General features: G+C 44.5%; 1 protein-coding gene across 3 annotated transcripts in view; it reads left to right on the plus strand.

Moving 5' to 3' along the window:
- Nucleotides 1–23,927, plus strand: part of PARVB (parvin beta) — a 543,452-nt gene extending 519,525 nt beyond the window's left edge. For all 3 annotated transcript variants that reach the window (XM_086952727.1, XM_086952729.1, XM_086952728.1), the window contains exons 11-13: nt 9,354–9,455; nt 10,787–10,859; nt 23,301–23,927. In XM_086952727.1, coding sequence (XP_086808853.1) covers nt 9,354–9,455; nt 10,787–10,859; nt 23,301–23,377 — 252 coding nt within the window. In that variant the 3' untranslated portion in view covers nt 23,378–23,927. The remainder of the gene's footprint in view (nt 1–9,353; nt 9,456–10,786; nt 10,860–23,300) is intronic.
- Nucleotides 23,928–24,411: the final 484 nt, after the last annotated feature.

Here is a 24,411-nt window from a genome sequence, read left to right on the forward strand (position 1 = left end):
GGGCAACCCTTATCCAGCAGCTTCAGGCTCTATTACTGGGATACTTTGCATTACTTATATTGAACGGTAAGCTAAATTTTAGGCATCCACAGCCCTGATTCTGAGGCTTCCTTGAGTCAGTGTGTTCATCATATTCTGTATGGGATTGTGCTCTTATTAGTTTTCAAATATTCCAATGGATGTTTACTTAGACCATCCTGGATTTCTTTTTGAGTACCAACTAAGTGCATTTTACTTGTATTGCTGTTTCTAGTTGTGATAGTGTTCCACATGTGATCTATTCATGTACTTATGAGGTAACCTAGAAGGTTTGATGAATGTGTTTATGATAGTTCTTCATTAACACATATTCAATACCTGTTAGGAAGATTGGACACTGTAAAGACTTCTAAATTTCCTTCTTGATTACCTGAGGAAAGGCTTACTTCTCCCAAAATACATGGTGCCACAGAACAGTTAGTTATACACTCCTTACCTTCGAATTACCCCCAGGGGTAATTTGAAGGTAAGGAAAATGGTGTTGATCCGGAAAGTTTTTAGTTAGCAGTACCCATGTGCATTGGAAGGTGGCATCGGTCGACTCATTGTCCATCATCTGTGTCGTGGTTGCCGGGATGATGTCGCGGAAGCTACATAGATGCCGCCCTCACGCTCTGACGTCAGTTCTTTTTTTCCGCGCCTGCAAGGGCAGATCCAGAGAGTGTGGTACCTCCTGTTCCTTTTTGACTGACTTTATTTTGACTTTTGTCGACTTCTTGGTGCACGAGGGATGCCCGACTTCAAGGCATGTAGTTCCTGTAACCGACTGATGTTGGTGACTGATCCACACCGTGTGTGCCTCTACTGCCTGAAGTGCGACCATGACCCCAAGTCGTGCTCCGACTACCGTACCATGTCCCCGAAGTCTTTGCAAGAAAGGTCCCAAAAGCTCCTTAAAGCCCGGCTGTCCGTTCTGCATCGCTCAAGGTCCCGGTCGCGTTGGAGGTAGAGGGACCGATTACTGAGTCGTCATCAATGCTCTTCTAAGTCTTCGCACTCGGGTCAGTTAAGTTGAAGCACAAAAAGAAGTCGAAGAAGTATTAGCGCTTTTCGACTTCTCCTCGTCCATTGGTCGACGCGACAAAGGGTGTGGGTGGTGCCCCTCCCACGCCTCCGTGTGCAGAGCCTTCAGGGTCGACTCTGGCCTTCCCAGGACCAGGAGTGACCCCTGCCCAGCTAGGTCAATTTTACGGAGCAATGCACGCCATCTTTGGGCAGCCTGACTCCACCGACGCGCCTTCGGGCCCCGCAGACTCTGCTCCGCAGGGCCTTCTTGGATCCAGGCCTGGATCCAGATCGGCACTGGTCGACCTCGTTACACCTCCACCTGCGCCGATTCCACTGGCACCACGTCTGTAGCTGACACCGGCTAGGCCCTCAGCCGGCATCAACCCCGGCTTCCGCCCCGATGTGGACACGGAGCCGGACTGGCGTCAACCGACGACAAATCCGGCGTTGATGGGTACTTTTGTCCCTGTGTTCCACCCTGGCCATTTTCAGCCAGGTTTGCAGCCAGAGGAGGTTGAGGAAGACTGGGGGGGTCTGGTGACCCTTTAACAGACCAGTTAGATTATGATCCGGACTGGAGAGAGGAGTGGGGGGATGCACGTGGTCTGGATACCTCCCCAGACCTAGGCATGTTGTCTCCTCTTACCATGGCTACGGAGGAGGGAGAGTCGTACGCAGTGGTGTTGCGTACGGCGGCCGAGGCTCTCCATCTTGAGCTACCTACGGTGGCAGTCAGGACTAACCTCCTGACAGAGGTGCTTTAACTGACAGCGAGCTCTTTGGAGCCCCTGCTGCCATTCAATGAAGCCCTAATAGACATCTTTTTGGGCACCTGGTCCAGGCCCAAAACAGGGGCTCCTGTGGATAGGATGATTGCCCGACGCCACCCCCGACGACTCCACTTTCCTCTCCCAACTCCCCACCCCTGAGAGGTTGGTGGTCCAAGCCCCCACTTCAAAGACGCCTTCCCTAACGCTCCAACTTATAGGAAATCCAAAAAGCTGGACCAACCTGGGAAGAAGGTGTTCTCTTCCTCCAGCTTGGGACTGCGGTCAGTAAACACTGCATGTCTGTTGGGCTGTTATTCTCACTGTGGCGCAAGTGCTTCCTCAGTGCCCGGAGGAGGCCCGGGCCGTGTTCTCCCGTGCAGTTGCAGAGGTGAGAGAAGTTTACTATCCGCTGTGGACTGGACAACACCCACTCACTGGGTAGGACAATTTCAACATCGGTAGCCCTTCGACGCTATGCCTTGCTGAGGTCGACTGGCTTTTCTGGGGATGTCCAGAACACTCTGATGAACATGCCTTTTGATGGCCGTTGCCTGTTGGTGACAAAGCAGACAGTGCGCTAGAGTGCTTAAACGACTTTCGGGCTATGGCCAAGTCCTTGGGCCTCTCCACTACATGCCCTGCATTGTCTGATTTTTGCTCCTTTCGTGGCTATGGAAGGGGTGTCCCACCATGTTTCTTTCAGGGCCACAGGCCGGCACAAGCTGTTCAGTCCCAGCGTGTGGGAACCAGCTACGTGATTCTGGGGGCCAGCGGGCGGGACAGTCCACCACCGCCCCTCTGCAGCAGCCTCCAAACCCTCCTAGTCCGACCTTTCAGGCCCATCACATGCTAGTGGGTGGCAGAGTTCACCATCCTCTCCCCACTGGCTTACCATCACGTTGGACAGGTGTGTTTTACAGATAGTCCAAAGGGGCTAATCCACCCCCTTCCAGACTACCCCCCCAGCCATGCCACATCAGTACAATCGAATGTCGGAGGATCATCTGGCCCTTCTCCAACAGGAAGTTATGGCTCTCTTGGCCAAGGGCGCCATCGAACGAGCTCCGGCCCCGGAAGTAAGTCGTGGTTGCTATTCCCACTACTTTCTGGTGTCCAAGAAGGACAAGGGCTTGCGTCCTATCTTGGATCTCTGGAACGTCAACCGCTACTTCCGGAAGGAGAAGTTCAAGATGTTGACCCTGGCTCAGGTCCTGTCTGCCTTCAATCTTGGAGACTGGATGGTAGCATTGGACTTGCAGGATGCTTATTTTCACATTCCCCTGTCCTGCCGGCCCACCAGCGTTACCTGTGGTTCACGGAAGGCCACAAGCACTTTCAGTATAAAGTGCCCCCCTTTAGCCTTACCAGCGCCCCTCGGGGGTTCACGAAAGTGATGGCGGTGGTCGCAGATCAGGGGTTCCAGTCTTACCCTATCCCGACGACTGGTTGTTGAAGGCACGCTGGCCACAGGCAGTCGTCTTCCACCTCCAGACTACGGCCAACCTCCTGCATTCACTTGGGTTTTCCATCAATGTGCCGAAGTCATACCGTACTCCCTCTCAGAATCTCCACTTCATCGGAGCAGTTCTGAACACAACACAGTTTCTGGTCTATCCTCCCGAGCTGCGAGTCCGGGATAATCGAGCTATGATTCTGATCTTTCAGCCTCTATCCTGGGTTTCGGTCAGGATGATACTCTGGCTACTGGGTCTGATGGCCTCCTGCATCCCGCTGGTGGATCATGCCAGATGGCATATGCGGGCTCTACAGTGGGACCAGAAGTTCCAGTGAGCACAGCATCATAGGAACCTGTCCGATTGCGTCCAGATCTCGGAGGGCACTGCACACCAACAGCTCAGGAACAAGAATTGGGCCGATGGCAGATCCCTCTCCTTTCCTCAGCCAGAGTTCAAAGTGGTGACCGATTCATCACGTCTGGGATGGGGCAGCCAAATGGGGAGGTAGAGATCAGAGGCCTCTGGTCTCCGACGAAGTCCGGGCTCCATATCGACCTTCTGGAGCTTTGGCCGATTCGTCTTGCACTCAAGGCATTCCTCCCCCTTGTCCAGGGAAGAGTAGTGCAGGTGTTCACGGACAACACCACTGCCATGTGGTACTGCAACAATTAGGGCAGGGTGTGGTCGTGGACCCTATGTCAAGAGGCTCTCCGTCTCTGGACATGGCAGGAACATCAGGGCATTTCCCTGGTGGTGCAACACCTGGCAGGTTCTCTGAACACCAGGGCGGACAAACTCCGCCGCAGGTGCATGATGGATCAGGAATGGCGTCCTCACTCGAAGGTGGTGCAAGGTCTCTTTCAACAGTGGGAAGAGCCTTGGTTAGATCTATACGCCACCGAAGAGAACGCGTAATGTCAGCAATTCTGCACATAGGAATTTCCAAGCAGAGCTGGTTGAGAAAGAGCGGAGCAAATCCAGTTGAAAACTAGAGTGAAAATCTGGGCACATGGTTATTGTTGCCTTTCTAACTTATGACACTAAAAATTTGGAACCCAGGTGCAGAGTGACTGATCTAGGCATGGTGCTTAGAAGGTGGAATGCTGTTCTCTGCATTTACGTGTTTACACTGGGCCATTCTGGTCTAGATCGCATTGAGATATTTAGCCTAACCTGGACCAGGACTGTTTGTTCAGTGTTGTACAACAATGCCACATTTTCTACCTTAAGTAATGAAGGTATTTCCTGATAATTCGCATTGGTCTCGTTACTACTCACCTTAGTCCCATGGCCCTCTGCCAGATGGAGTTCACAGATGGCACTATTTCATGGTGAAAAGAGTACTGTTCGTCATGACTGAGGAAGATTGTGATTCTCAGGTTCTTGTGTGCTATTAAGTGTCATAGGAATGTTGTTCGTAATACCCTCAGATGTAGATGTTTAACTTTTTCCCACAATTACTTTGTTCACACACAACCTACCATACATAAGTAGATTGTAGGGCCCCAGATTCTTGCTGAGCTGTAGGAAGCCACAATGTTGATCGCTGTTTAGTCTTCTTTAGATATATGTGCATGAGCTGCCACACCTAGTCCCTTTAAAGCTCTACAGTTAACTCTATCTTGGTTTATAAGTTTGGGATGTACATATCTGGTACTTTAAAAAGGCATCTAAAGCCTAACTTACAAGCAAATGGAGAATCATCCTTTTAGTACCTTCCAATAGTTAAGAATGAGTAACCATGGTCTGTTATATGTAGGATTGAGTGGTGTTCTCTCTATGCAAAGATGAATTAGAGCACCTGGTCCAGCTATAAATCAATAGAAATGAGAGTTCTGATCATTGTATATATGATAATTGTTTTTGTTTTGTTGATTGTTTTTGTACAGCACAGACAATGTCCAAGGGAGGGGTTGAAACAAATGTATTTTCAAGGCGTTCCTTGCATTTAACAGATCCGCATGGTAGTAAGTGCAGCAGGGGTATGGTTTTGTGAAGGGCATGCAGATGGTAATGGCAGTGATCACTTTTAAACTGGGGTTAAGTTTGCCCCCATTTTCACCTGCAGGTTACAGACTTTGAATAGAGAGTTGCAGACAGCTCAATGAAGTAGTAAATTCAATGGGAGTGTACTGGGATTGTTGCAGCTTAGCAGCAGGATCTCAGTCAGAAGTGTTTAGTCAAAGTCACTTTTGATCCATCCAACTGTGGGTTTTTGTAAGGCAGTACTTGTGGTACCCCCAATGATTTATTTATTTGAGAGTTATAAGTGCATAACATAACACATAACATAACATGTGTATTTGTAAAGCGCACGTTCACCCAGAGGTCTCTTGGCGCTGAATAAAAGATGTTCATTGTTACCCAACTCAATGGTACTCATTTTATCGACCTCAGATGGATGAAAGGCTGAGTGGACCCGCCGGGATTTGAACCTGTGACCATGAGCTCGAACACAGGCCCCTGCAATGGATGCATCAGTCCATTGAGCCACCAGACCCGGCTTTTGCAGTTTCTAGGCTGGAACATGTGTCCCGGTGCTGAATCCTGAGATGCGCAGGAGCAGACTTTTCAGAAGAAGCTGCTACGATTCAATAGAACTCCATATTCAAATGGCTGCGAAAGATGAAATGATTTTCATCAGTTTGTCTCCGGGAGCATCGAAGAGCATGTCATGCCTTTACGGTAGAAACAGTCAGATCGGCTGCCAGCTCTGCTCCTGCGAAAGCAGTGTGTGTGGCTAGGTCTCGCTGAGTGGCGGAGTGATGTTCTCTGCTAGGTTTGTAGCGTGTATGAAATCATGGACACTTCTCGCAAAAGCATGATGGGCATGCAAAGGAATTTGAAGTGAACTAGTTTCATCCCTGGGTGCCAATAAAGATTGGCTAGAAATGAGGAAATAGGAATTTCCATTGAGGCTGAGGATTCTTTCTGCTGGGTTTTGGGTGAATTGAACATTTGGAAAGAGGTAATGGGGTACAGTGAGTTGCAGTAGTCTGTTCTGGAAATGATACAGGTCTGGATGGTGGTCCGGAGAAGGCCGAAAGTAAAAGTAGAATTGTGCTCTGTGTTTTGATGAGAAGAAAACAAATCGATGTCAACTTGTTTACTTGTTCTTCAAATTGCAAATAACTACACACACACCTGTTGATGATTATATGATTATGGCAAACATATGGCTGATAGGTAAAATAGCCGTTTTTGGTACAAGGTTGTTGGATCTCTGTATAGCCAGAAACACTTCAAAAATTCTTAACCTGTACACCACTGTCAGACAAAGTATGAGTGAATCCAGGCAAAAGGCACTATACAAATTCCTCGAGAACAATTCACTCCCTATTGTGTTTATATGGATTCTACACAGTGAAAAAGTATGTCGGTGGCAAAAATTATAACCCAACTTTATTTAAAGTGCAATACTGTTCACGTGCTGTTTTGAATAGAAGGACTGGAGGCTTCTCTAATCTAATAAAAGGAACCCAAAAGATTCAGGCTTGTGCAAGAAGATTGTTGGGATACATGCAAAGGATTGTTGATATGTAGATGCCTGATTCTGCCTAAAATTATACACACTCACTTCGAAAACTCCCTTTCTTTTCTCCATAAGGGCTTCCTAGGTCTAATTTAAATTAAAAATGTGATCCCCGGCAAGTATTAATAGTACATTTCTGTGCCTAGCCCTGTGGTGTTGTAGACGCATGTTCTCATTGTAAATCCATGTATGTATATGTACATTCTTTCATGCACTTGCACATACTGTAATGGTCTCAAAAGTGCATGCCTATGCAAGAGACACGCAGCACTTATGTCAGACGATCTGTCCAACTTCCCTCTGGTCCAAGCTCCTTATTATTGCGGGTTTCTAACGCTCTAGAATCGACTCCTGAAGGAGTATCTCTGCACTATAGACCGCTGGGGAACCCGTCCTGGCTTTCCCTGTGAGATGGTCCCTACTGGGTATCTCCAAGGTGAAACCAGGCATCCCCGTCGTATGTGGGGGGCCGTTGTCGAGATGAGGCAAGCTAATGCCCAGAGTTGCTGAGTGTGATCCCTAGTTAGAGTAGGTACCGAGGCAAGAATCATCGAGTCCGCTGACCCTGGTCCAAGACCCTGCCGCGTTGGGAATTGAACCCTGGTCCCGGCCGTCCTCTGCTCCCGGGTCTGCCGCCACTAACCAGTGAGCCACACCACTCCACTCATGGAGTGGTGGCATGCTTGGTATAAGAGCTTCCTGTTGCTGCTTCTGCTAGACCCTCTAGGTCCTGCCACAACCAATTCCTTCCTGTAAGAGACTGTGTGAGGGCAATGGGCACAGATCATGGGTTACACAACTGCCGCTCCTTCAGTCACTGGTTTCTAGTTGTGGGATGCCTTTGAAAGTTTCCAGTATGGGAGACAGAGCATTGATATTTTTTATAGAGTAGGGTTTGAGGGCTTCTGAGGGCTCAGCATCTTGTTATTGATTCTGTACTACGCCTGTGTGCTGATTTTTGAAGACCATTTTGCAATGGCATGTTTGCTAATGCACCCTTTGGGATGACTTCATGGGGACCTATAGTATTTCCCCCTTTTGTTGGTCTTCATTGGGACCTCTAGTGATGACTTGAGCTACCACACTCTTTTGCCTGATTTCAGAGGTACAACTATCACGACTTGTTGCACTGCACCCTTGTGCGACGGCATCACAAGAGGAAAATTGTTATAGAGTCAAATGCAGTTTTTTGTTGCATTTGCCCATGGAATGCGGCAGTAATATGGAGCTGGTGGGCAAATGCTGGTATGTTCTGAGGATTAGTGAGTGATGGTGGTTGTTAGTGCGTGTTGAAATTTTCACCGAGCTGATGGTGGGAATCTGAACCTGTGCTGCGATTGAGTGATGTTTCAAATGCAGTGATGCTAGCAAGTTGTCTAAGTAAAGCTATAAATCTAGTCTCATACTCGAGATTAATTAGTGCAACTCTGAACACATATTCGAGGTGAATGAGTGATGGTAGAAATTTCAAAACTCATTAATGATTACCGACTAACGGACCACATGTGAGCATGCATTTAGGATAAGTGAATAATGTGGAAAAATCAAATTGTGCTCGTTCTTGGGATGTAATGGGCATTTAGTGCGATGGTGCTCACTCCTGCTTAATGCAGGCACTGAAATAATGTAAGTAAATATTTATATGTATGTGGGTGCTCTTGATACAGCAGTGTCCAGCCCTGTTGCAAGGCTTGCTCTGGCTATTGGTATTTAAAAAAATAACATATTGCTATTTCTGGTTTCAGCCTTTTAGATTGCTGTAACTTACCTCCATCCATGTGCGCTCTTATTCATTTACTCTTCGTTCACTCAGTGTTTCATCCCATCATCTATCAATATACTCCTAGTCAACCTTTCATGCATCTGTGGCCTTAGCCGCACTACACCTGCCTGTGCACCAATTCATTAATCTTTCATCCAAACCAATGGCTTGTTACACATTCACAGTCACACTCGTCCATCAATTAAGAACCACGTTCACTTAAAAATCATTTTGGCATATTGGCTTGGCTGAAGATAGTTTTTAAAGCCACTCTCTCACACCTTGCAATGCATGAGGTCACACAATCTGACACGGGAAATGATAGGCTAAGGCAGCATTTACAGGTACGTTCCATTTATTTTTCAGAACATTTCAAAACTGAATCAAAGCAAGGAATTCACAAATTGGTCAAAATTACATCAACTAAAAATTTAAGTTGAGCCCTATTTAATTGTATGCAAAAGCAAAAAAGTCTGATTAAACTTAAAAAAAAACACGAGGCAATGCTGCTTCAAAAAGGTGTAGGGTAAAGAATTTGTGCTACAATATACGTGGTTGTTTGTGTATTTTAATTCCCTTTGGGTAATTAAGCTAAGGTGTGAAGAAATAAAACTGCCTGTTAAACAATTTATAGTTACGTTTCGATATTTTGAGGGTGAATTGTACTGAAAAGTTTGCAATATTTAACAGACATTGTTAATAATCGATTTACATTGTGTCACTGTAAATGTTTACACGTTGTCTTTTTACTCTCTTCTGATCCTTTTGTTCTCCTTTCCTTTTAGTTTGCGGATGGTGTGTACTTAGTTTTACTCATGGGACTACTTGAGGACTACTTTGTTCCTCTGTACAACTTTTACTTGACACCTGAAAACTTTGAACAGAAGGTGCGTGACAATTCGCAATGTATACCTTTGTGGTGTGAAAATGTTTCAACATGAGTCGATTGACTCTGTCTCCCACCTGGCAGATTCGCTTTTTTGAAACTGCAACCTGATTACTTGTAATTGTTGTCTCATTTGCCTGCGCTAAAAGACAGTGGGATAAATGTATCTAGAAGTGCAAAGTGTCTCCATCATAAATGCTGGCTGAAACATGTCGACGTAGCAGGAGGGGTTTAGCTATAGCTGCAGGTACTGGAACGCCTTGTCTCTGTTGTTGTGTTGGCTGTCTTCTGGAGCCTTGATAATCCACCATCTTTCAAAAAATTCACCAACGGTTCACGTGATCTTGGAGAGAATCTTTTTTAGACTCATTTGAGCATCGTGTCCTCTTGGTAAAGTTAGCAGTTTATCAACGCTTGCATTTTGCATGATTTACATGTGTAAAACAAGTGTGATCTGTGTATGTGTAGTGTATACAACTTCGCCAGAACATGCATTTAATTGCTGTACATACCCAGGAGGGTATAAAATGTGCACAGAAAGTCTAGTGCAAACCAGGTCAACTCCCACACAATTGTAATTTAGAGGGTATTTATACATTTTTGCAACGAATTTTCCATGCTGAAGTTCTTACCTTATTCCCACATAAATGCCCAAGATGAAAGACCCTCAAAGTGTAGGAACATGTACCAAGGGGGGAGATTTCAATAGTTGTGAACAGTTACAGTAAAAAGATTTGCATTGAAGGGCAATACAAGCTGAAGATCACATGTTCATTTGGGCATACAAACATGATTATGATGTGTTGCACCCGAGCACCTATAAATCTACGATTTAGTAAAGAAGATGCAAACTACAAAAATCCTACGTTTTACTCGGGTTTCTTTCATTTGTGACGCACCAGCACTATATGTGTGCCCTGGGGGTTCTTTCCCTGAAGAGGAGCAGATCTACACACCTGCTTAATACCAGACTTCCTCTGACTGCAGATATAAATTGGGACCGGTTACATTATTCTATTTTTATGCCGAGAAGGGTTTTATAATCAGAATAGAAGTGCTTCTTCTCTGGTCATTTCCTCTTCTGAAGTAAGAAGCCCAATTTAAATTGGCAATTGAAATATACAATTTCATAACTCACTTCTGTCATTAATTATCAGGAGCTTACGTAAAGAAAAATTATGACCTTTAATTGTAAATACAGAATGTTATTTAAGTATCCTATTCTGTCATATTACATAGTTAATGTTTATTTCTTCCAACAAATAACATTTGTTTTGAACATATTTTGATGCTTTTTCATATAATTAGCAATATTTTATGGTCTCTTCTCAGGTCCACAATGTATCTTTTGCATTTGAGCTCATGCAGGACGGTGGGCTTAAGAAACCGAAGGCACGCCCTGAAGGTAGGATGTTCATCATTGTGCTTGAATAAGGATGTATGGCTGAGTTAGACCTGGAGCTACAAAGTTTACAAAGGGAAGCCATTTAAAATGTTTTTATTGCCCTCCCTAAGCTTGGATTTCTCTAAAGAAAACTAATGTAGCTCTGGGTTTTAGTCCTATTTTTATTTCTCATGTAATGCTGGGCACAGTGTAGTACTTATGTTCTCCATAACTGGTGTTAACACTGTCGACAACTTTCCACAAACTCAAATGTAGCCTGTCTGAGATTATTGTAAGGGTTACACAGATAATCGCAGTATTAAAACAAGCAATTGCGTCACTGTAAACACAGTCTCCTATTGGTGTTCAAGAGTAGCGGCAGCATTATAACATTACTGAGTGAGATAAGCTACAAGCCTCAGCCAAACAGTAGCACTTGGTTTCAGGACTACTGGTGACGTGGGACACGAGCAAATCACAGGGACAGCTCTAAGGGTGTTAACAATTAAGCAGCGATGTCTCAAGAATACCGTTTTGGCATGTGTGAACATTGTGTAGTTGCCCCAAATAAAGGTTACAGCTAAATACTTCGTTTTTGTGAGGAACAAGTTTCACATTTTCAATGCAATTTTTTTTTTAATAACAGTTTATCAGATTTGCCATCCACTTTTTAGGCAAACACTGTGTCATGCACTACTGGCATCTTAGCAAAATTCCCCGTTGTATTCTGCTAAATCCAGCTTGTGATAATTTCAGTAGCCGAAGTGTTCAGCATCAGGTGTTGCCACAGATGCTAGTATTTCGGTGCATTCTGGGAAACCTGATTACCCTTAGCCAGCAGGAAGTAGTGCATTACATTACGGGTGCTTGAAATGTCGCTCCTACGTCATCAGGTCACTACCACTTCAAAGCTCGTCGGGTGCATTCCACGGTTTGTCAGACTAATTACCCCCAGGAGGAGCTTCAACTGTGCAGGGGGGAGGGAGAACGCTGCTGGCGTCAGATAAATATCTCAACATTTTAGTAAGTGCAGTACATTATAATTTCGGTAACTGATATGCAAGCAGTGTCACCTAGTCCGTCTCCACACACCCACTAACCGCATTGTTAAAGCCCATCCTGGTGTGATTAGCCGACGAGATTAAAAACAAGCATGTGCAATGCAATAGGTTTCCCATTTGCGAGAGTTAGAGCTATTGGCAATGTAAATGACAATGTCTTTTACCTATATGTTACATAGTCTGTTACATATGTAGGTAACATATTTTGTGGAAAACCTGTGCCTAGAAGCAATGTCTTGTGTGACTCAGCACACTATGCCGGAAATAAGTGCTATGACACGACTAGTGCTGGCGGCGTTATATTGCTTTTTCGTGTGGAGAGCCACAGGGCTAACAACTAAGATGGGAGGATAAGCAACAAGGGGGGTTAGGGGGTCAAATATTGAAAGGTGGCTGGTGGGTGGGCAGGTGCAAGTGTTGGAAATGGCCCTTTTTGCAGGGTTATCCCAAAACTTTTTGCTTCTTCCTCCTCTGTTTTTTCTGGCTTGTGGTTGTTGGCTAACGGACTCTTGGACCTTTACCACTGCTGATCAGTGCTAAAGTGCATATGCTCTCTGTATAAATTGTTATTGTGATTGGTTGTCCATGATTGGCATATTTGTCTTACCAGTAGGTCCCTAGCAAAGTGCACTGAGTGTCAGCGCTGGTAACTCAAATGATACTAGTGGGCTTGCAAAACTGATTGTGCCACCCACATATGTAGCCCTGAAAAGATGTCTTATGCCTGCCACTGCAGTGCCTGCGCGCAGTTTAACTGCCATGTTGATCTGGTCAGTGTACCCACCTGCCGAGCCTTCCCCTTCCCTTTTCTTACACATAGGACACCCCTATGGTAGGCCCAAGATACCCCCCTGGGCAGGGTGCAGTGTATATAAGAGGTAGGACATGTACTAGTGTGTGTAACATGTTGTGATAGTGAAATACTGCCAATTTCGTTTTTCACTATAGAAAGGCTATCTTGCCCATAGGCCAGGATGGGGAATGCTGTGTAACCTGTTTACCTGCATATCTTCCCATAGGAGTGAGGTGAGAAATTAGTCTGGTATCCCTGAACTCCGAATTTAATAACACATCTTTAAGGAAGGATGGTTTTCTGTGTCTGAAAATAGGGCTGTGCCTGCCTTCCACAATGCTGGCTCCACCTCCTGCGGTATGTCTGAAGGCTCTGGTCCACATTCTCAAAGGAAGAAGTTGTGCACTGGCAGAGTGCACCCTGAACTGGTTTAGACTTAGTCCAGGACCCCTTACACCTAGAGAACAAAGACTTTTGGGGTATAAAAATGAGAGCTAAAACCCCTGAACTTTAGATCATCCTGGAATTCAAGAGGAACCTTTGCCAAGGAGAAGAGCTGGAGAAACTGAAGAGAAGGACTGCCCTTGCTCTGTGTTCTGGGGCTAACCTGCAGTTGCTATTCTGGCAAGGAAAGGAGAAGGACTGTGTGCTGTGTCCCCTGCTTCAAGAAGATCTCCAAGGGCTTGAGGAGAGCTGGCCTCCTGTTTTGAAGTTCCAGGAACAAAAGGACTTCACCCCCAGCTCCCCCTGAACTCTGCTGTGTGAGTTCTGACCTGCCTACAGTGCTTGACCCAGTTGTGGGGCCTCTGGAGGTTGTTGCTGCTGTTTTGGGAGCTGAAAGGAGAAGAAGCGTGAAAAGAACTGCAAAACCTTGTGCATCGCTCTTCTTGCAGCACATTTCACCAGCGCATCTCAACAGTGCGAGAAGATTTCCATCACATCGCCGTGCCGCTGCGAAGATCGTCGCAGCGCCTGTTGCTGCTGCAAGAATCGATGCATTGAGGGATCGTGGCTGAAGAGGGCCGATGCTGTGCTGCGCAATGCTGCTGTATCGATCGCTGTTGTATCCCGAAGATCCATTCATAGTACCTGTGTGAGACGCTTTCCCGACGCATCACCTGCGCACCGGAACCGGCATGAAGACTCGACGCATCGCTCCCCATACAGACCGGACTCGACACACCCCATCTGCTGCGTGCAGCAGGGCTGTCGCATCGCCTCCGGCGCTGCCGCTGTTTGGCTTGGGCACTTTTGTTACATCTCCAGGTACTTTAGTGCAAAGTCACGCACCATAGATTTCTATGGTACAAGATCTTGAAACCTTTCTAAAGTCATATTTTTAAATTGTGTATGTTGGACTTTTGTCGTTTTGGTCTTGTGTAGTTTAGATAAAGATACTTGGTTTTTATAAACAAGTGTGGTGTCCATTTGTGGTGTTTTCACTGTGTTACTGTGAGTGTTGGAACACAAACTTTACACATTACCTTTGGGATTATCCTGTCTGCTCGTGCCAAGCTACCAACGGGGTGAGCAGGGGTTATCTAAAGTGTGTATCCACCTTACCCTGACTAGAAGCAAGGCTCCCTATTTGGTCAAAGGTACCTACTTCTGCCAATTAGAGACCACCAGTTCTAACTTTAACAGCAAGCAATGAGCAAGAGGACAAAGAAGCAATGAATATAAAAAGAAAACAACAAGCATTGTGAAGAAAGCAAGTTAATGAGAAATCCACATCAGGCAATCGAGTTATGAAAAGAAGCAATGGGAGAGCAACAGAAACCGGGAGGGGGACACATGGACATGAAAGGGAGATGATACACAGGAAAAGGCAAAGACCACATGAAAAGAGGCATACATATGAAAGGGGAGACGAGGAGAGAGATTGATAGTAGAAGGCAGAGGCATAATTTAGACTTGGGACAAGAAGAGCAGTGCCTTACAAAGAGGCTAACAAAATGGCAAATCAGTGTGATAGCTAACTACTTAACTTGCTGCCAAGTATAATACGGCCGTCTTTAACCCTCCCTAGCCAGAGTTGATGAACCTACATTGCTACACTGGATGTGAACACGGTGGCTTCTCGCCTTTTATTCCAGCTCAGTGGATACCGTGCCAAGTTAGCTACAAGTTTTGCTCTATAGACATTGCCCTTTAAGGTCTGGAGTCCATCGGCCAATAAGGCGCATGGGTGTGCAAACGTCCTTTCACTGTGTTCTGAGTTTACTACAAGGTGGCCATTATTTAAAGTGGCACAAAGCAGAATTACCTATACCGCAATCTTACAAAACATAATGATTTTAGATTGATATAATGGAATAAATGTGGTCCTGTGCTACATTATTTGCAACAAATCATGCAGTCCTCAATGAGGTCCATTTACAATGTCCTTAATAGCGTCCCATACCATGTGAGTCCAGTATGTGATTCCCCCACAGCATTGACTGGTGGCAGTACGACAGACTCACTCACACCTATAGCAATAGGCTTACCAAGGTGCACCAAACCTATTAATGGTAGGATTACCTGCCGAGAGAGGTCGCCAAGTGATACCCCAGGATTTAAAGCAGGAGGGAGGAGGAAGCTGCCAGAGGAGAGGGAGCGAGCTGGAGGGAAGGGAGAGGCGAGAGCAGTGGCAGAAAAGAGCAGAGAATGCACAGTGGCCGTGAATTGGATGCTGCGTTGTGTAACAGCTCTTCTGAAAAACAAAACCCCGAAACTGGTCCCAGGATGCTTGTTTCAGTCCAGGATACACGTTTGGTGAGAGACGCCACTTTCCAAATTAAGGTGGAAGAATACTGAATCTATGCCAGAAGAACACAGCTGCAAAGAAATGATGCTGGCCCAAATTTATATGAGGATACAATTCATCTGGTAGAAGAGGAACCTTTCATACAAGGTGAATTCAAAACGTTCTAAGTTGACCGTGTCTGGAAACACGAACACAAGTGGGGAGTCATTGAAATAGATGTACAAAGACTCCAGGACAGAAGATGGACCTTTAAAAGAACCCCATCAAAAGCTATAAGGATTACACCGTTGTCTAAAGCCCTGATGATAATCCCCCAATGCAGAAGGGGATTGGAAACGCGTCGGCACGTCTTTAATCGTCTGCGAGGGACCAGCATTGAATGGGACTCTAGTGAGGGTGTCATAACTGAAACATACCCCGAGAGCGAACTTTTATAAAAAATAATTTTTCCCCGCAGCATGCCTGTCATAGTGCCACATAGAATTTGAATTTTGGCAGGCAATTGTTGAAATTTTGGACTGGTGTAATTGATGCAAATACAACAGTGTTTTGTCGTTGTTTTTGATTATAATATGTTTTTGTGAAATGTTTTTCATACAATTTTGATTCGCACAATATACTGAATGAAATGTGTATTCCTCCTATGCATCAAGAGTAATGAACAGTTGTTTAAAATGAAGTTGAATCTATACAAATATGAAAGTAAAGTACAATGATTTTTGCGTTGTATTTCGAATCTGCAGTATTAATTAGCAGTACTGAAATTGGTGGCCTGGTACCCCTTGTTTGAAAAAATGTATTAGACGTCCTGCCAGGCTCCCAGAATGGACGAAACCCCTTTGGTTTAAACATGCAATAGGAGAAAGCCATTTTAAAAAATTGCGCTCACAGACTGTAAATACAACATACTGAGTAACAGCACACGTAAGAGGGTCAGTCCTCGTGGGAGGTTACAATAGGAGAAAAGGAGGTACTAAGGTGGGACTACTAAGTCTATTAGCGAGTCAATAGCAACCATTTTGAAAGAACAGTAACAAGCCAATTGAGAAGATGGGAGTAAAATGGGCGGAGCTTCAAGTCTATACCTGAATACAACATGTCTCGTAGAGATGGCGCAAGCGCTGCCTAGGGGAGACCGAAAAAAACAGGGGAAGGCTGAAATGTTTCACGTGTAAGGAATCTTTGGGAGGTGGTGTACTTCATCAAAGAAATGTTTACAATGGCTGATGTCTATATTTTCTGATGATAACGGGCTTGCCCTTTTGAAACATTGGCGCTACATTTAGATTACATTTTAAAGGCACATTTTGCCAGGTGCATTTTCACAGATTTATAAGAAGTGTCTGAGAACACTTAAAAATCCTCTTTTCCACTGCCACGCACTGACTTAAATACCTCTTTGCATCTCCTAGCGTGGACCCACCATAATTTGAAAGAAGCATACTGGGTATTTAAATCACATTAGATATTTCAATATTAAGTCATTTGCCCCGAATCACACGTTTTTAAGTGAGTGCTAGAGCTGGGGTTAGGGCTTCAGATTTTACTGTAATGTAAAAGAAAAACTGTAATGACCGGACTTCTTATGGTCAGCAGAACGTGTTTATATACAAGAGGAATTGTGAGTAGCTTCACTGACTTTTTGTCTTGGATACCATCTTTAATCGCATTTGCAAATATATTGCAAGGGTTACAGAGGCTCTAATGAAAGCAGAGAGAATGGGCTTGTATTTGCACATACTGGATTGTAAGACAGTTCCACTTGGGGTACAGTGGACTCCTCACTTCCAAGCATTTTATAACCATGACCCAATTTTTAGAACAACAAACTTTTGAAATCCTCCAAGCTTTGACATACATGCGGTGGTGCAAGTTTTTAATGTAATAATAGACATGCTTTTAAAATGTTGTGAATTCCCAAAATAACATGCTCTTTCATATTCTTTTCATACCGCTCTATTAGGAAATATTTGTAAATGCTACAACCTTGACCATACCCTTCAATAGGTCTGTGGCCAAGATATTGATCTATCCATAAGAGTTGCAGAATGTGAACTGCACTCGAGCAGGAACACTTTTCAGAGTGGGGTGCTAGCCTGTGGAGCAGGAACACTTTTCGGATTGGGGTGCTAGCCTGTGGCATCTGATCACTAAAATCACAAAGTTGTTGATACCATTGATTTGAGAAATTCCTTCTGCAGCAGAGTATGGGGGTCAGACCTCCTTTCCATGTTTTGTTTTAAAACGGGCCCCAGTGGTGCATTTTGGGGTCCCTCCCTCTCTTATAGATATATATTGTAGTTTTATGCCGGTTATACAATGCACTACATGAGCACCAAATTCTATTACATATTGTCAGATTCATTTTTATTTTAAGCATACAAGATTGAGATTTGCACAGAGCCTACGCTGGGACATCAACCTGGTTCCCCAGATAGAAAATCAGGAGCTCTGGCATTTAGGCCACATCCATATTTCTCACTGTGTGTAAAAGTCATACACAAGTTGGAGGATTGTGTATGATTACATATAGTGAGGGGAGCATATACTCTGCTGAAATGGCTTTAAGTAAAACAAAAATCGGCAGCAAAAAATACTGGAAGGTTCACTTGGAGTCTTGCTGTCATCAATGTTGTATCACAGAAGTAATCGGAATTGTGGAAAATCTCAGTTTCGCACAAGGTCTAGCAAATGTATTTAGCAGGAGAGTGGTAATGGTGTAGTATGTTGCTGGTGGTGCATTTTTGAGCACCCTATCACTAATATATTACCAAAGCAGCATGCAGTAACGCACTGTCATTTACAGACATAACAATTTCTATTGAAATGGCCACTATATTTGCACAGTCAGACCGTTTTACTGATAAAACTAAATAGCAGACAATTCTAATGTGTGGAGATACGGTTTCAGTGAATATTTACCATTTGTGCATCACCAAGTAAAAGTGTTTTGATCCTTGTTTCCATCACACTTCAGAATCACAAAAAAGTACTTTATTTTGCTTTCCTTACTGCTGATATATTCTGAAATGGGCACAGTTCCTTTGCAGGTTTTTAATTTCTTTGTTATCCTACTGCCTTTCCTTTCACACTGTGTACCCCAGCAAGAAGTTACATAATTCACTTTAACCCCTTCGCCGCTGGGCTAATTCCACTGCGGCGCGGGGGCAGGGTGCCATTCGCGCTCCACCGCAGTACTCATGACGAGCCCAGCTCATAATGAGGCACAGTGGATCTGTGCTCATGACTCTGCCCACTTAATGGAACACCCCACACAGGAGGGGAATTAGCCCCGCTTGGGCGTTCCACGGCCATTATGACGAGCTCAGCTCGTCATGAACACATCTCCACTGTGCGTCATGACAAGTTGAGCTCGTCTTGAGCCTTGAAGAGGTTAAAAACTCCTCTCGATTTGCAGTCGGAAAGAGAAAAGTAAACACCAATCCCCATGAATAAACAGCAATTTGTCAGAAGGCATAGCTTGACTTTTCACCCCTGTCTTTGTAACACAGCAATGTGACCAGATAAATACAAAATGGAACTGCATTTTTATTTGTCACTCTTTCGTGACCCACCAGAAATGGCTGGCCCTGTGTTCAGTTACTCCTGACTGCTAACCTGTCTGGCTGTGTACCTGCTCTGCTATTACATTAAATCCACTTTCTACCTAATTGATGTGTGGTTCATCAATTCAACACCCCACAGTTTGCGAAACGGAGCGAGAAACAAGGGCAGCTGAAACTGTGCCTGTCCTGCACCTCCTAGTGAGGTGCCCTTTTGGGATTTACTTCTAATTTGCAAAGGACAGGAACCTACACTTTCACCTGTGCCTACTTGTGTGGTCGGTAATGGAGGACCGGCTATTCTGCACTCTGTGTGGCTTTTACTGCTCAGTTGATGAATACAAGGAAAATAGCTGACAAGCCTCGACGCCGGTGAGCATGCGTCTTGTTTTGCATTGTTTGGTGTAGGCCGACATCAGCTACGTGAGGAGCATGTCGCTAGATACTGACTCTCTGCGTATGTTATTGTAAATACCGCCTGGAAACGCTCTCCTGAAAGATTAATGACTATGCTCTTCTGCTCTGATGGCTTGTGTGGGAAGCAGAGAAGGCAGCAGTCTCCGAAACTGCCAAACTAAAGCGACAGAGCAGCAGAGCGCGTTTTGGGCTGAAGATGTGCGCCTGGGAGGGATCTGAAGGAGCGGCAAATGTGCTGCTCCCTCGCTGGAAATGATTTCTGTCGAGTGCTGTGCCAGACCTGAGTGCTCTTGTCTCCGTGGACCTCTGTAAACTCCAGCACGCTAATTGGCCAGGGTTCAGAGGAAGACAAACTCCCTTCAGTACAGGGTAAAGCGAGCACAGGGGATGCTAAAATATTCTGCTTAATGTGTAATGCTATAAATATTAGATGTGAACCCGTAATTATTGAATAAAGGGCCATAATCTAAACCCATATCTTCAAGCAGCAGATGTGCACCGCATGGAGCTGGCAGAGTGAAAAATCTGTAGCTCCCATCCAGGCCACATTAAGTACCCTCTTGACCCTGTCAGTCCACGAAGGGCTAGTATTTGTACCTCATCAAGCTATCTCTTGCTCTTATCCCACAACCTGATACCACCCTATTCACCTCCTGTATCTACCTAGCTCGATTATACCTATACGCAGGGCTTTAAGTGGGATGAAAAAACTGCGGGTCTCTCAAAGGGGCGCAACCAATATAATTAAGGGCGTGGCTTAAAACACTTCTGCTAAAAATCTGTGCTCAGCATAATGTTCCACCCGACTGGTATTTTGCGGCTTCTGTTATTGCCTCCACATATGTAATACAACAAGTAACATTACACGTACAACAAGCCAGGAGTATTGCCTTTGTCAAAGTTTGTTAGTTGCATAAGATTACTATACTGCATGCTTACATAAAAATATGGCTTTGTTGTATATAATATTGAAACTGCTTTAGTTCTTGTGCAAATCGGTTGTGGGGTAATGTCTAGAGCTGCCAATTTTGGAGCTGAGGAAGCAGGGTTTGAGTCTCTGCATTGGCTCAACCATCCTGCGTTTCTGGGCAAATCACTTAATCGTTCATGCCTACCAAGTCGGACTGGATTGTTCCCATGAGGAACAGGGTCAAGACTGATTTGCATATGGCTGGGCCTAAACTGGGGTGGCATGGTGAGCAAAAGAACGATGGATTTAACCCAGTTCCTTTGACTGGGGGATGAATGTTTGATTTGCTCTGCATTCCATCAATTATCTATGTGTCTTTTGCTTTCTCACCCTAAGTGTGCCAGATGCTTGTTTCTGGTCCAGGGAGGACCTGGCTTGGCAGTTTGGACGAGACTGTTCCCACGAGGAACAGGGTCAAGACTGATTTGCATATGGCTGGATTTAACCTGGAATGGCATTGGGAGAAAAAAAACTATGGCTTTTGGCGCAGATCTCTGTACTGGGGTGAATGTATGGCATTGTTCAGCATTCTGTCCATCAATTGTTCTTTTTGCTGAGCATGCAAAGGCACCAAATCACCTATAAGCTCTGGTCCCTTCCACGTTGTTTCTATGCAACACTGCTGGCTACGGTTGGGTTGGATACAGGGCTGGCCTCAAACCATGCCCTGTTACCAATCCCCTGCTGTGCACAGCCAAAGGCCATGTGCAGTACGGGGCTGGCTACCTGTGGGTGGTTTGTGTTCCGGCCCTGCATATAACCCTGCTGCGCACGGCCGGGAGTTAGCTTTACGTGAGGTAATAAAATATCACATTTGAAAAAAACTAGACAGTCACTGATTAGTGTTCTAGTTAGTTATAATAAAAAGATGTCTTTTGTTTAAATGAAACCATGGAAATTTACTGAAAAAAAGGTGAAAGTAACGTTATAGTTAGGTGAATGTCAGTGACAACAATAACGTTTTGAACTAAAAAAAAACAGAACTTCACAGAGCTAACTAGAACGTGTCCCCCTGCCATGCACTGCTTATGACCGCCTATATTACATCACTCAGCATGTTCTATGACGTTATTGAGGACCTCACTGATGACATTATTCAAGCTTTTTAATATACATTACTCTATAAACAAGTATGGCATTTGAGGCCTGAAAGTAAGTACAAAATAGCTTAGAATAATGACGAATAATTAAACCCATTACAGATACAACTCCCTTAGTTGTAGCAAGCATGTGTTAAGAGCAATATTGACCTTCTACCATACATGGTAGCCCAGTTGACATTAACAATCAACCACAGATATATGGCGAACCCTCATTACACACTGTGTTCAATATTTGTACAACTGTTCAGAGAAAGCCAAGTTTCTCCTCGTCTGTTTCAAACTAAATGCCCTTCTCTTGTCAGCGTTTATCTGAATTGGGTAGTCACCAAACCTACACTGCGGAATGAAGTGGATATGAGTAGCACCATGGCTTTGAGTGGTAAAGATGTACTTGATATTAATGGAATGTTTTTGCCCTGTCTAAACACAAATTGCAACAATACAGTGTGGGATTAGTTTAGTAACAAATTGTTGTATCCCCTTGGATGCTGCAGAACTTCTTCCATTTCACGCTTGGCACCATCTATTCAGAATATTTCTTTTCAACTGTATGTACCGAAACGATCTTTTTTGTCAATTTATAAGAACATTGTCTCTAGGGTGCAGTTTTGTTAGTTCTGTTGATTTACCTTTTATTTCTTCCAATGCGATGATACACACAACCCTGCCTTTAATGTTAATCTCCAATTAAAATGCTCACGATTTCCAAAATAGTGGTGGGCGCCAGGAACCCACCTTGAAGGACTGCGTATGCAGTCTAGCAGATTTTATGATAAAGGCATTGTGTTGCCTTTCACCCCTCGCCCCCTTAGAGAAATGGTAGTTCATTTATGCTACTTTCCTCAAAATGCTCCCTCTTATTTTTATTGCCTCTCTCTGTTAAGGTTTGCACCTCTTGCCAATAGTCCCCTCACAAAGCAATCTAACATGCATCTGTATCCCTCCCCTCCTTCATGGCTCCCTCAGCCTACCTTAAGCTGACAAATATCTGCACACCGTGCTTCTCGTGTATATTGTCCTCATGACCCCTGAACTCGAGGCTAAACACTATAGAAATAATTGTCTTCTCGTACACCTTTTCTGATAACTCCTACCATGCCCACAGCCGCTTCCTTTCTTCTTCACTATGTCAGCAATGCCCTTCACTCCAGTCCCTTCAAGGCCCATCATCCAGTTGATCAGATTGCCTTGAAACCAGTTCATTTGCAGCTTCTAACATTAATTGTACCCCCAAACTACAGCATTATCAATAGCAGCCGCCTTTTCCCCCTTGGGTTAGTGCATAGCTTACCTTTTACCTCCCTCATGGCTGACTTACAAGTCTTTGACTATCAGTCCAAATTCGCAAAGGGCATTGCATCCTGAAAGGCAAGCATCATGTCATTTGTGGCATATGAATATTTACAATCTAGTTTTCGTCTCTGTTAAAATGCAAATGAATGAACATCGCTTGCCTGGAAGTTTGTGAGTCTGGTGCGTTTCTTAGATGATATCTGCTGTGGATCAGGGGAGCTTGACTGTAAGAGACGATCAGACTGCTGGGCCTGGACACTGCAGCGCAATGTCTTTACTGTAGTGTCTCTCTGGGGACTTTGCATTGCCAAGACTGCTAAAACCAAGTTTACTTTGTAGAGGATGTAAGTAGATTTCATGCATGAATTATTATGAGATTCTGTGCAGCTGAGGGAATTGTGCCTTCGTATTCTTTAATAAGTGATGTGCCGCGATCAGACGAATACCTATACTGTTAAGCGGCGACAAAAGGATGCAAGGGTCTAAAAAATCTTCCTTTCTCTTCTTTCACAGATGTTGTCAACCTGGATCTGAAGTCTACCCTGAGGGTTTTGTACAACCTGTTCACAAAATACAAGAACGTCGAGTGATGCTGGAAGCAGCTACAAGCAGTCCCAGGCCCCAGACTGAAATATTCATGAGTTCTGTTGTAACCTCGGTGCCTTACACTGGATCCGTGCTGCTGGGTTGCCTTACTCCGGACTGTCGTCTTCCAGAGAAGAGGCAGCATATCCGACTGATGGGGCCTTTCTAAGGGCCCCTCGGGTATGCCCTTTCTGTGAGAGAGCCCAGCCGTGTTTTCCTAGCTTCTAGTTATAATATACCTTTTAATACAACAAAACCGAGATTGCTAGTCCCAGGCGTGTTATTTGTCTATTTGGGCTAAACTGTTTCTGGTCAGATATGCATATAAACACACAGGGCAGTATAAGCTCCTGGTATCAGTCGACCTTTCTTATTTTCTCTCTTCTGGATCCTGATCAAACACTTTGAAATACTGAGTTTTTGGGCCCCATAAAAGACTTTAAATATGTCATTGTTTGTTTCAAATGCTTGTATGTATGCCTGTAGGACAATGTACTATTGGACTTTTTTGCACGTTACATAAAATATTCTTTATTTAAAAATGTCCTCAAACAATGGCTGTTTTGTCTGGTCTTTGCGACTAATCATGTATTTATTAGGATTTGACATCAATTTCTTAATATGACAATATAAATCATCTTTGTGTTTGCAGATCTGGGAAATCATCCTGAGCCTTTTGGAGCTGGTTATCTTTTCATTAGCATAAGACCTGTTATTTGATAGTGGTGAAATAATGTGTTTCCTTTTGGTCTCTTTCAAGCTTTTCACTTCTTCACCCATGTCTGCTCTCTGCGTCTATCAGTCACTCTTCCTCTCGTCTCTATTTCCTCTTCCTTGGGCTTTCCCCTCTCTCCTTCTGTAACCTCCCCATCTTCTTCCTATACACTTCTATTTCAATTCATCTCCACTGTATCTCTCCCTGCCTATTGTCATTCTCTATTTGAAATAGCCCTGTAATACTCAGTGTGTTGCGAATTTTGGCGAATTATTCGATTGTACTGCCATCAAGCATTGCAAAACGCCCCAATCCTTGGTCTGT

Source organism: Lissotriton vulgaris, chromosome 1_2, assembly GCF_964263255.1.
Source record: "Lissotriton vulgaris chromosome 1_2, aLisVul1.2, whole genome shotgun sequence".
NCBI classification, from domain to species: domain Eukaryota; kingdom Metazoa; phylum Chordata; class Amphibia; order Caudata; family Salamandridae; genus Lissotriton; species Lissotriton vulgaris.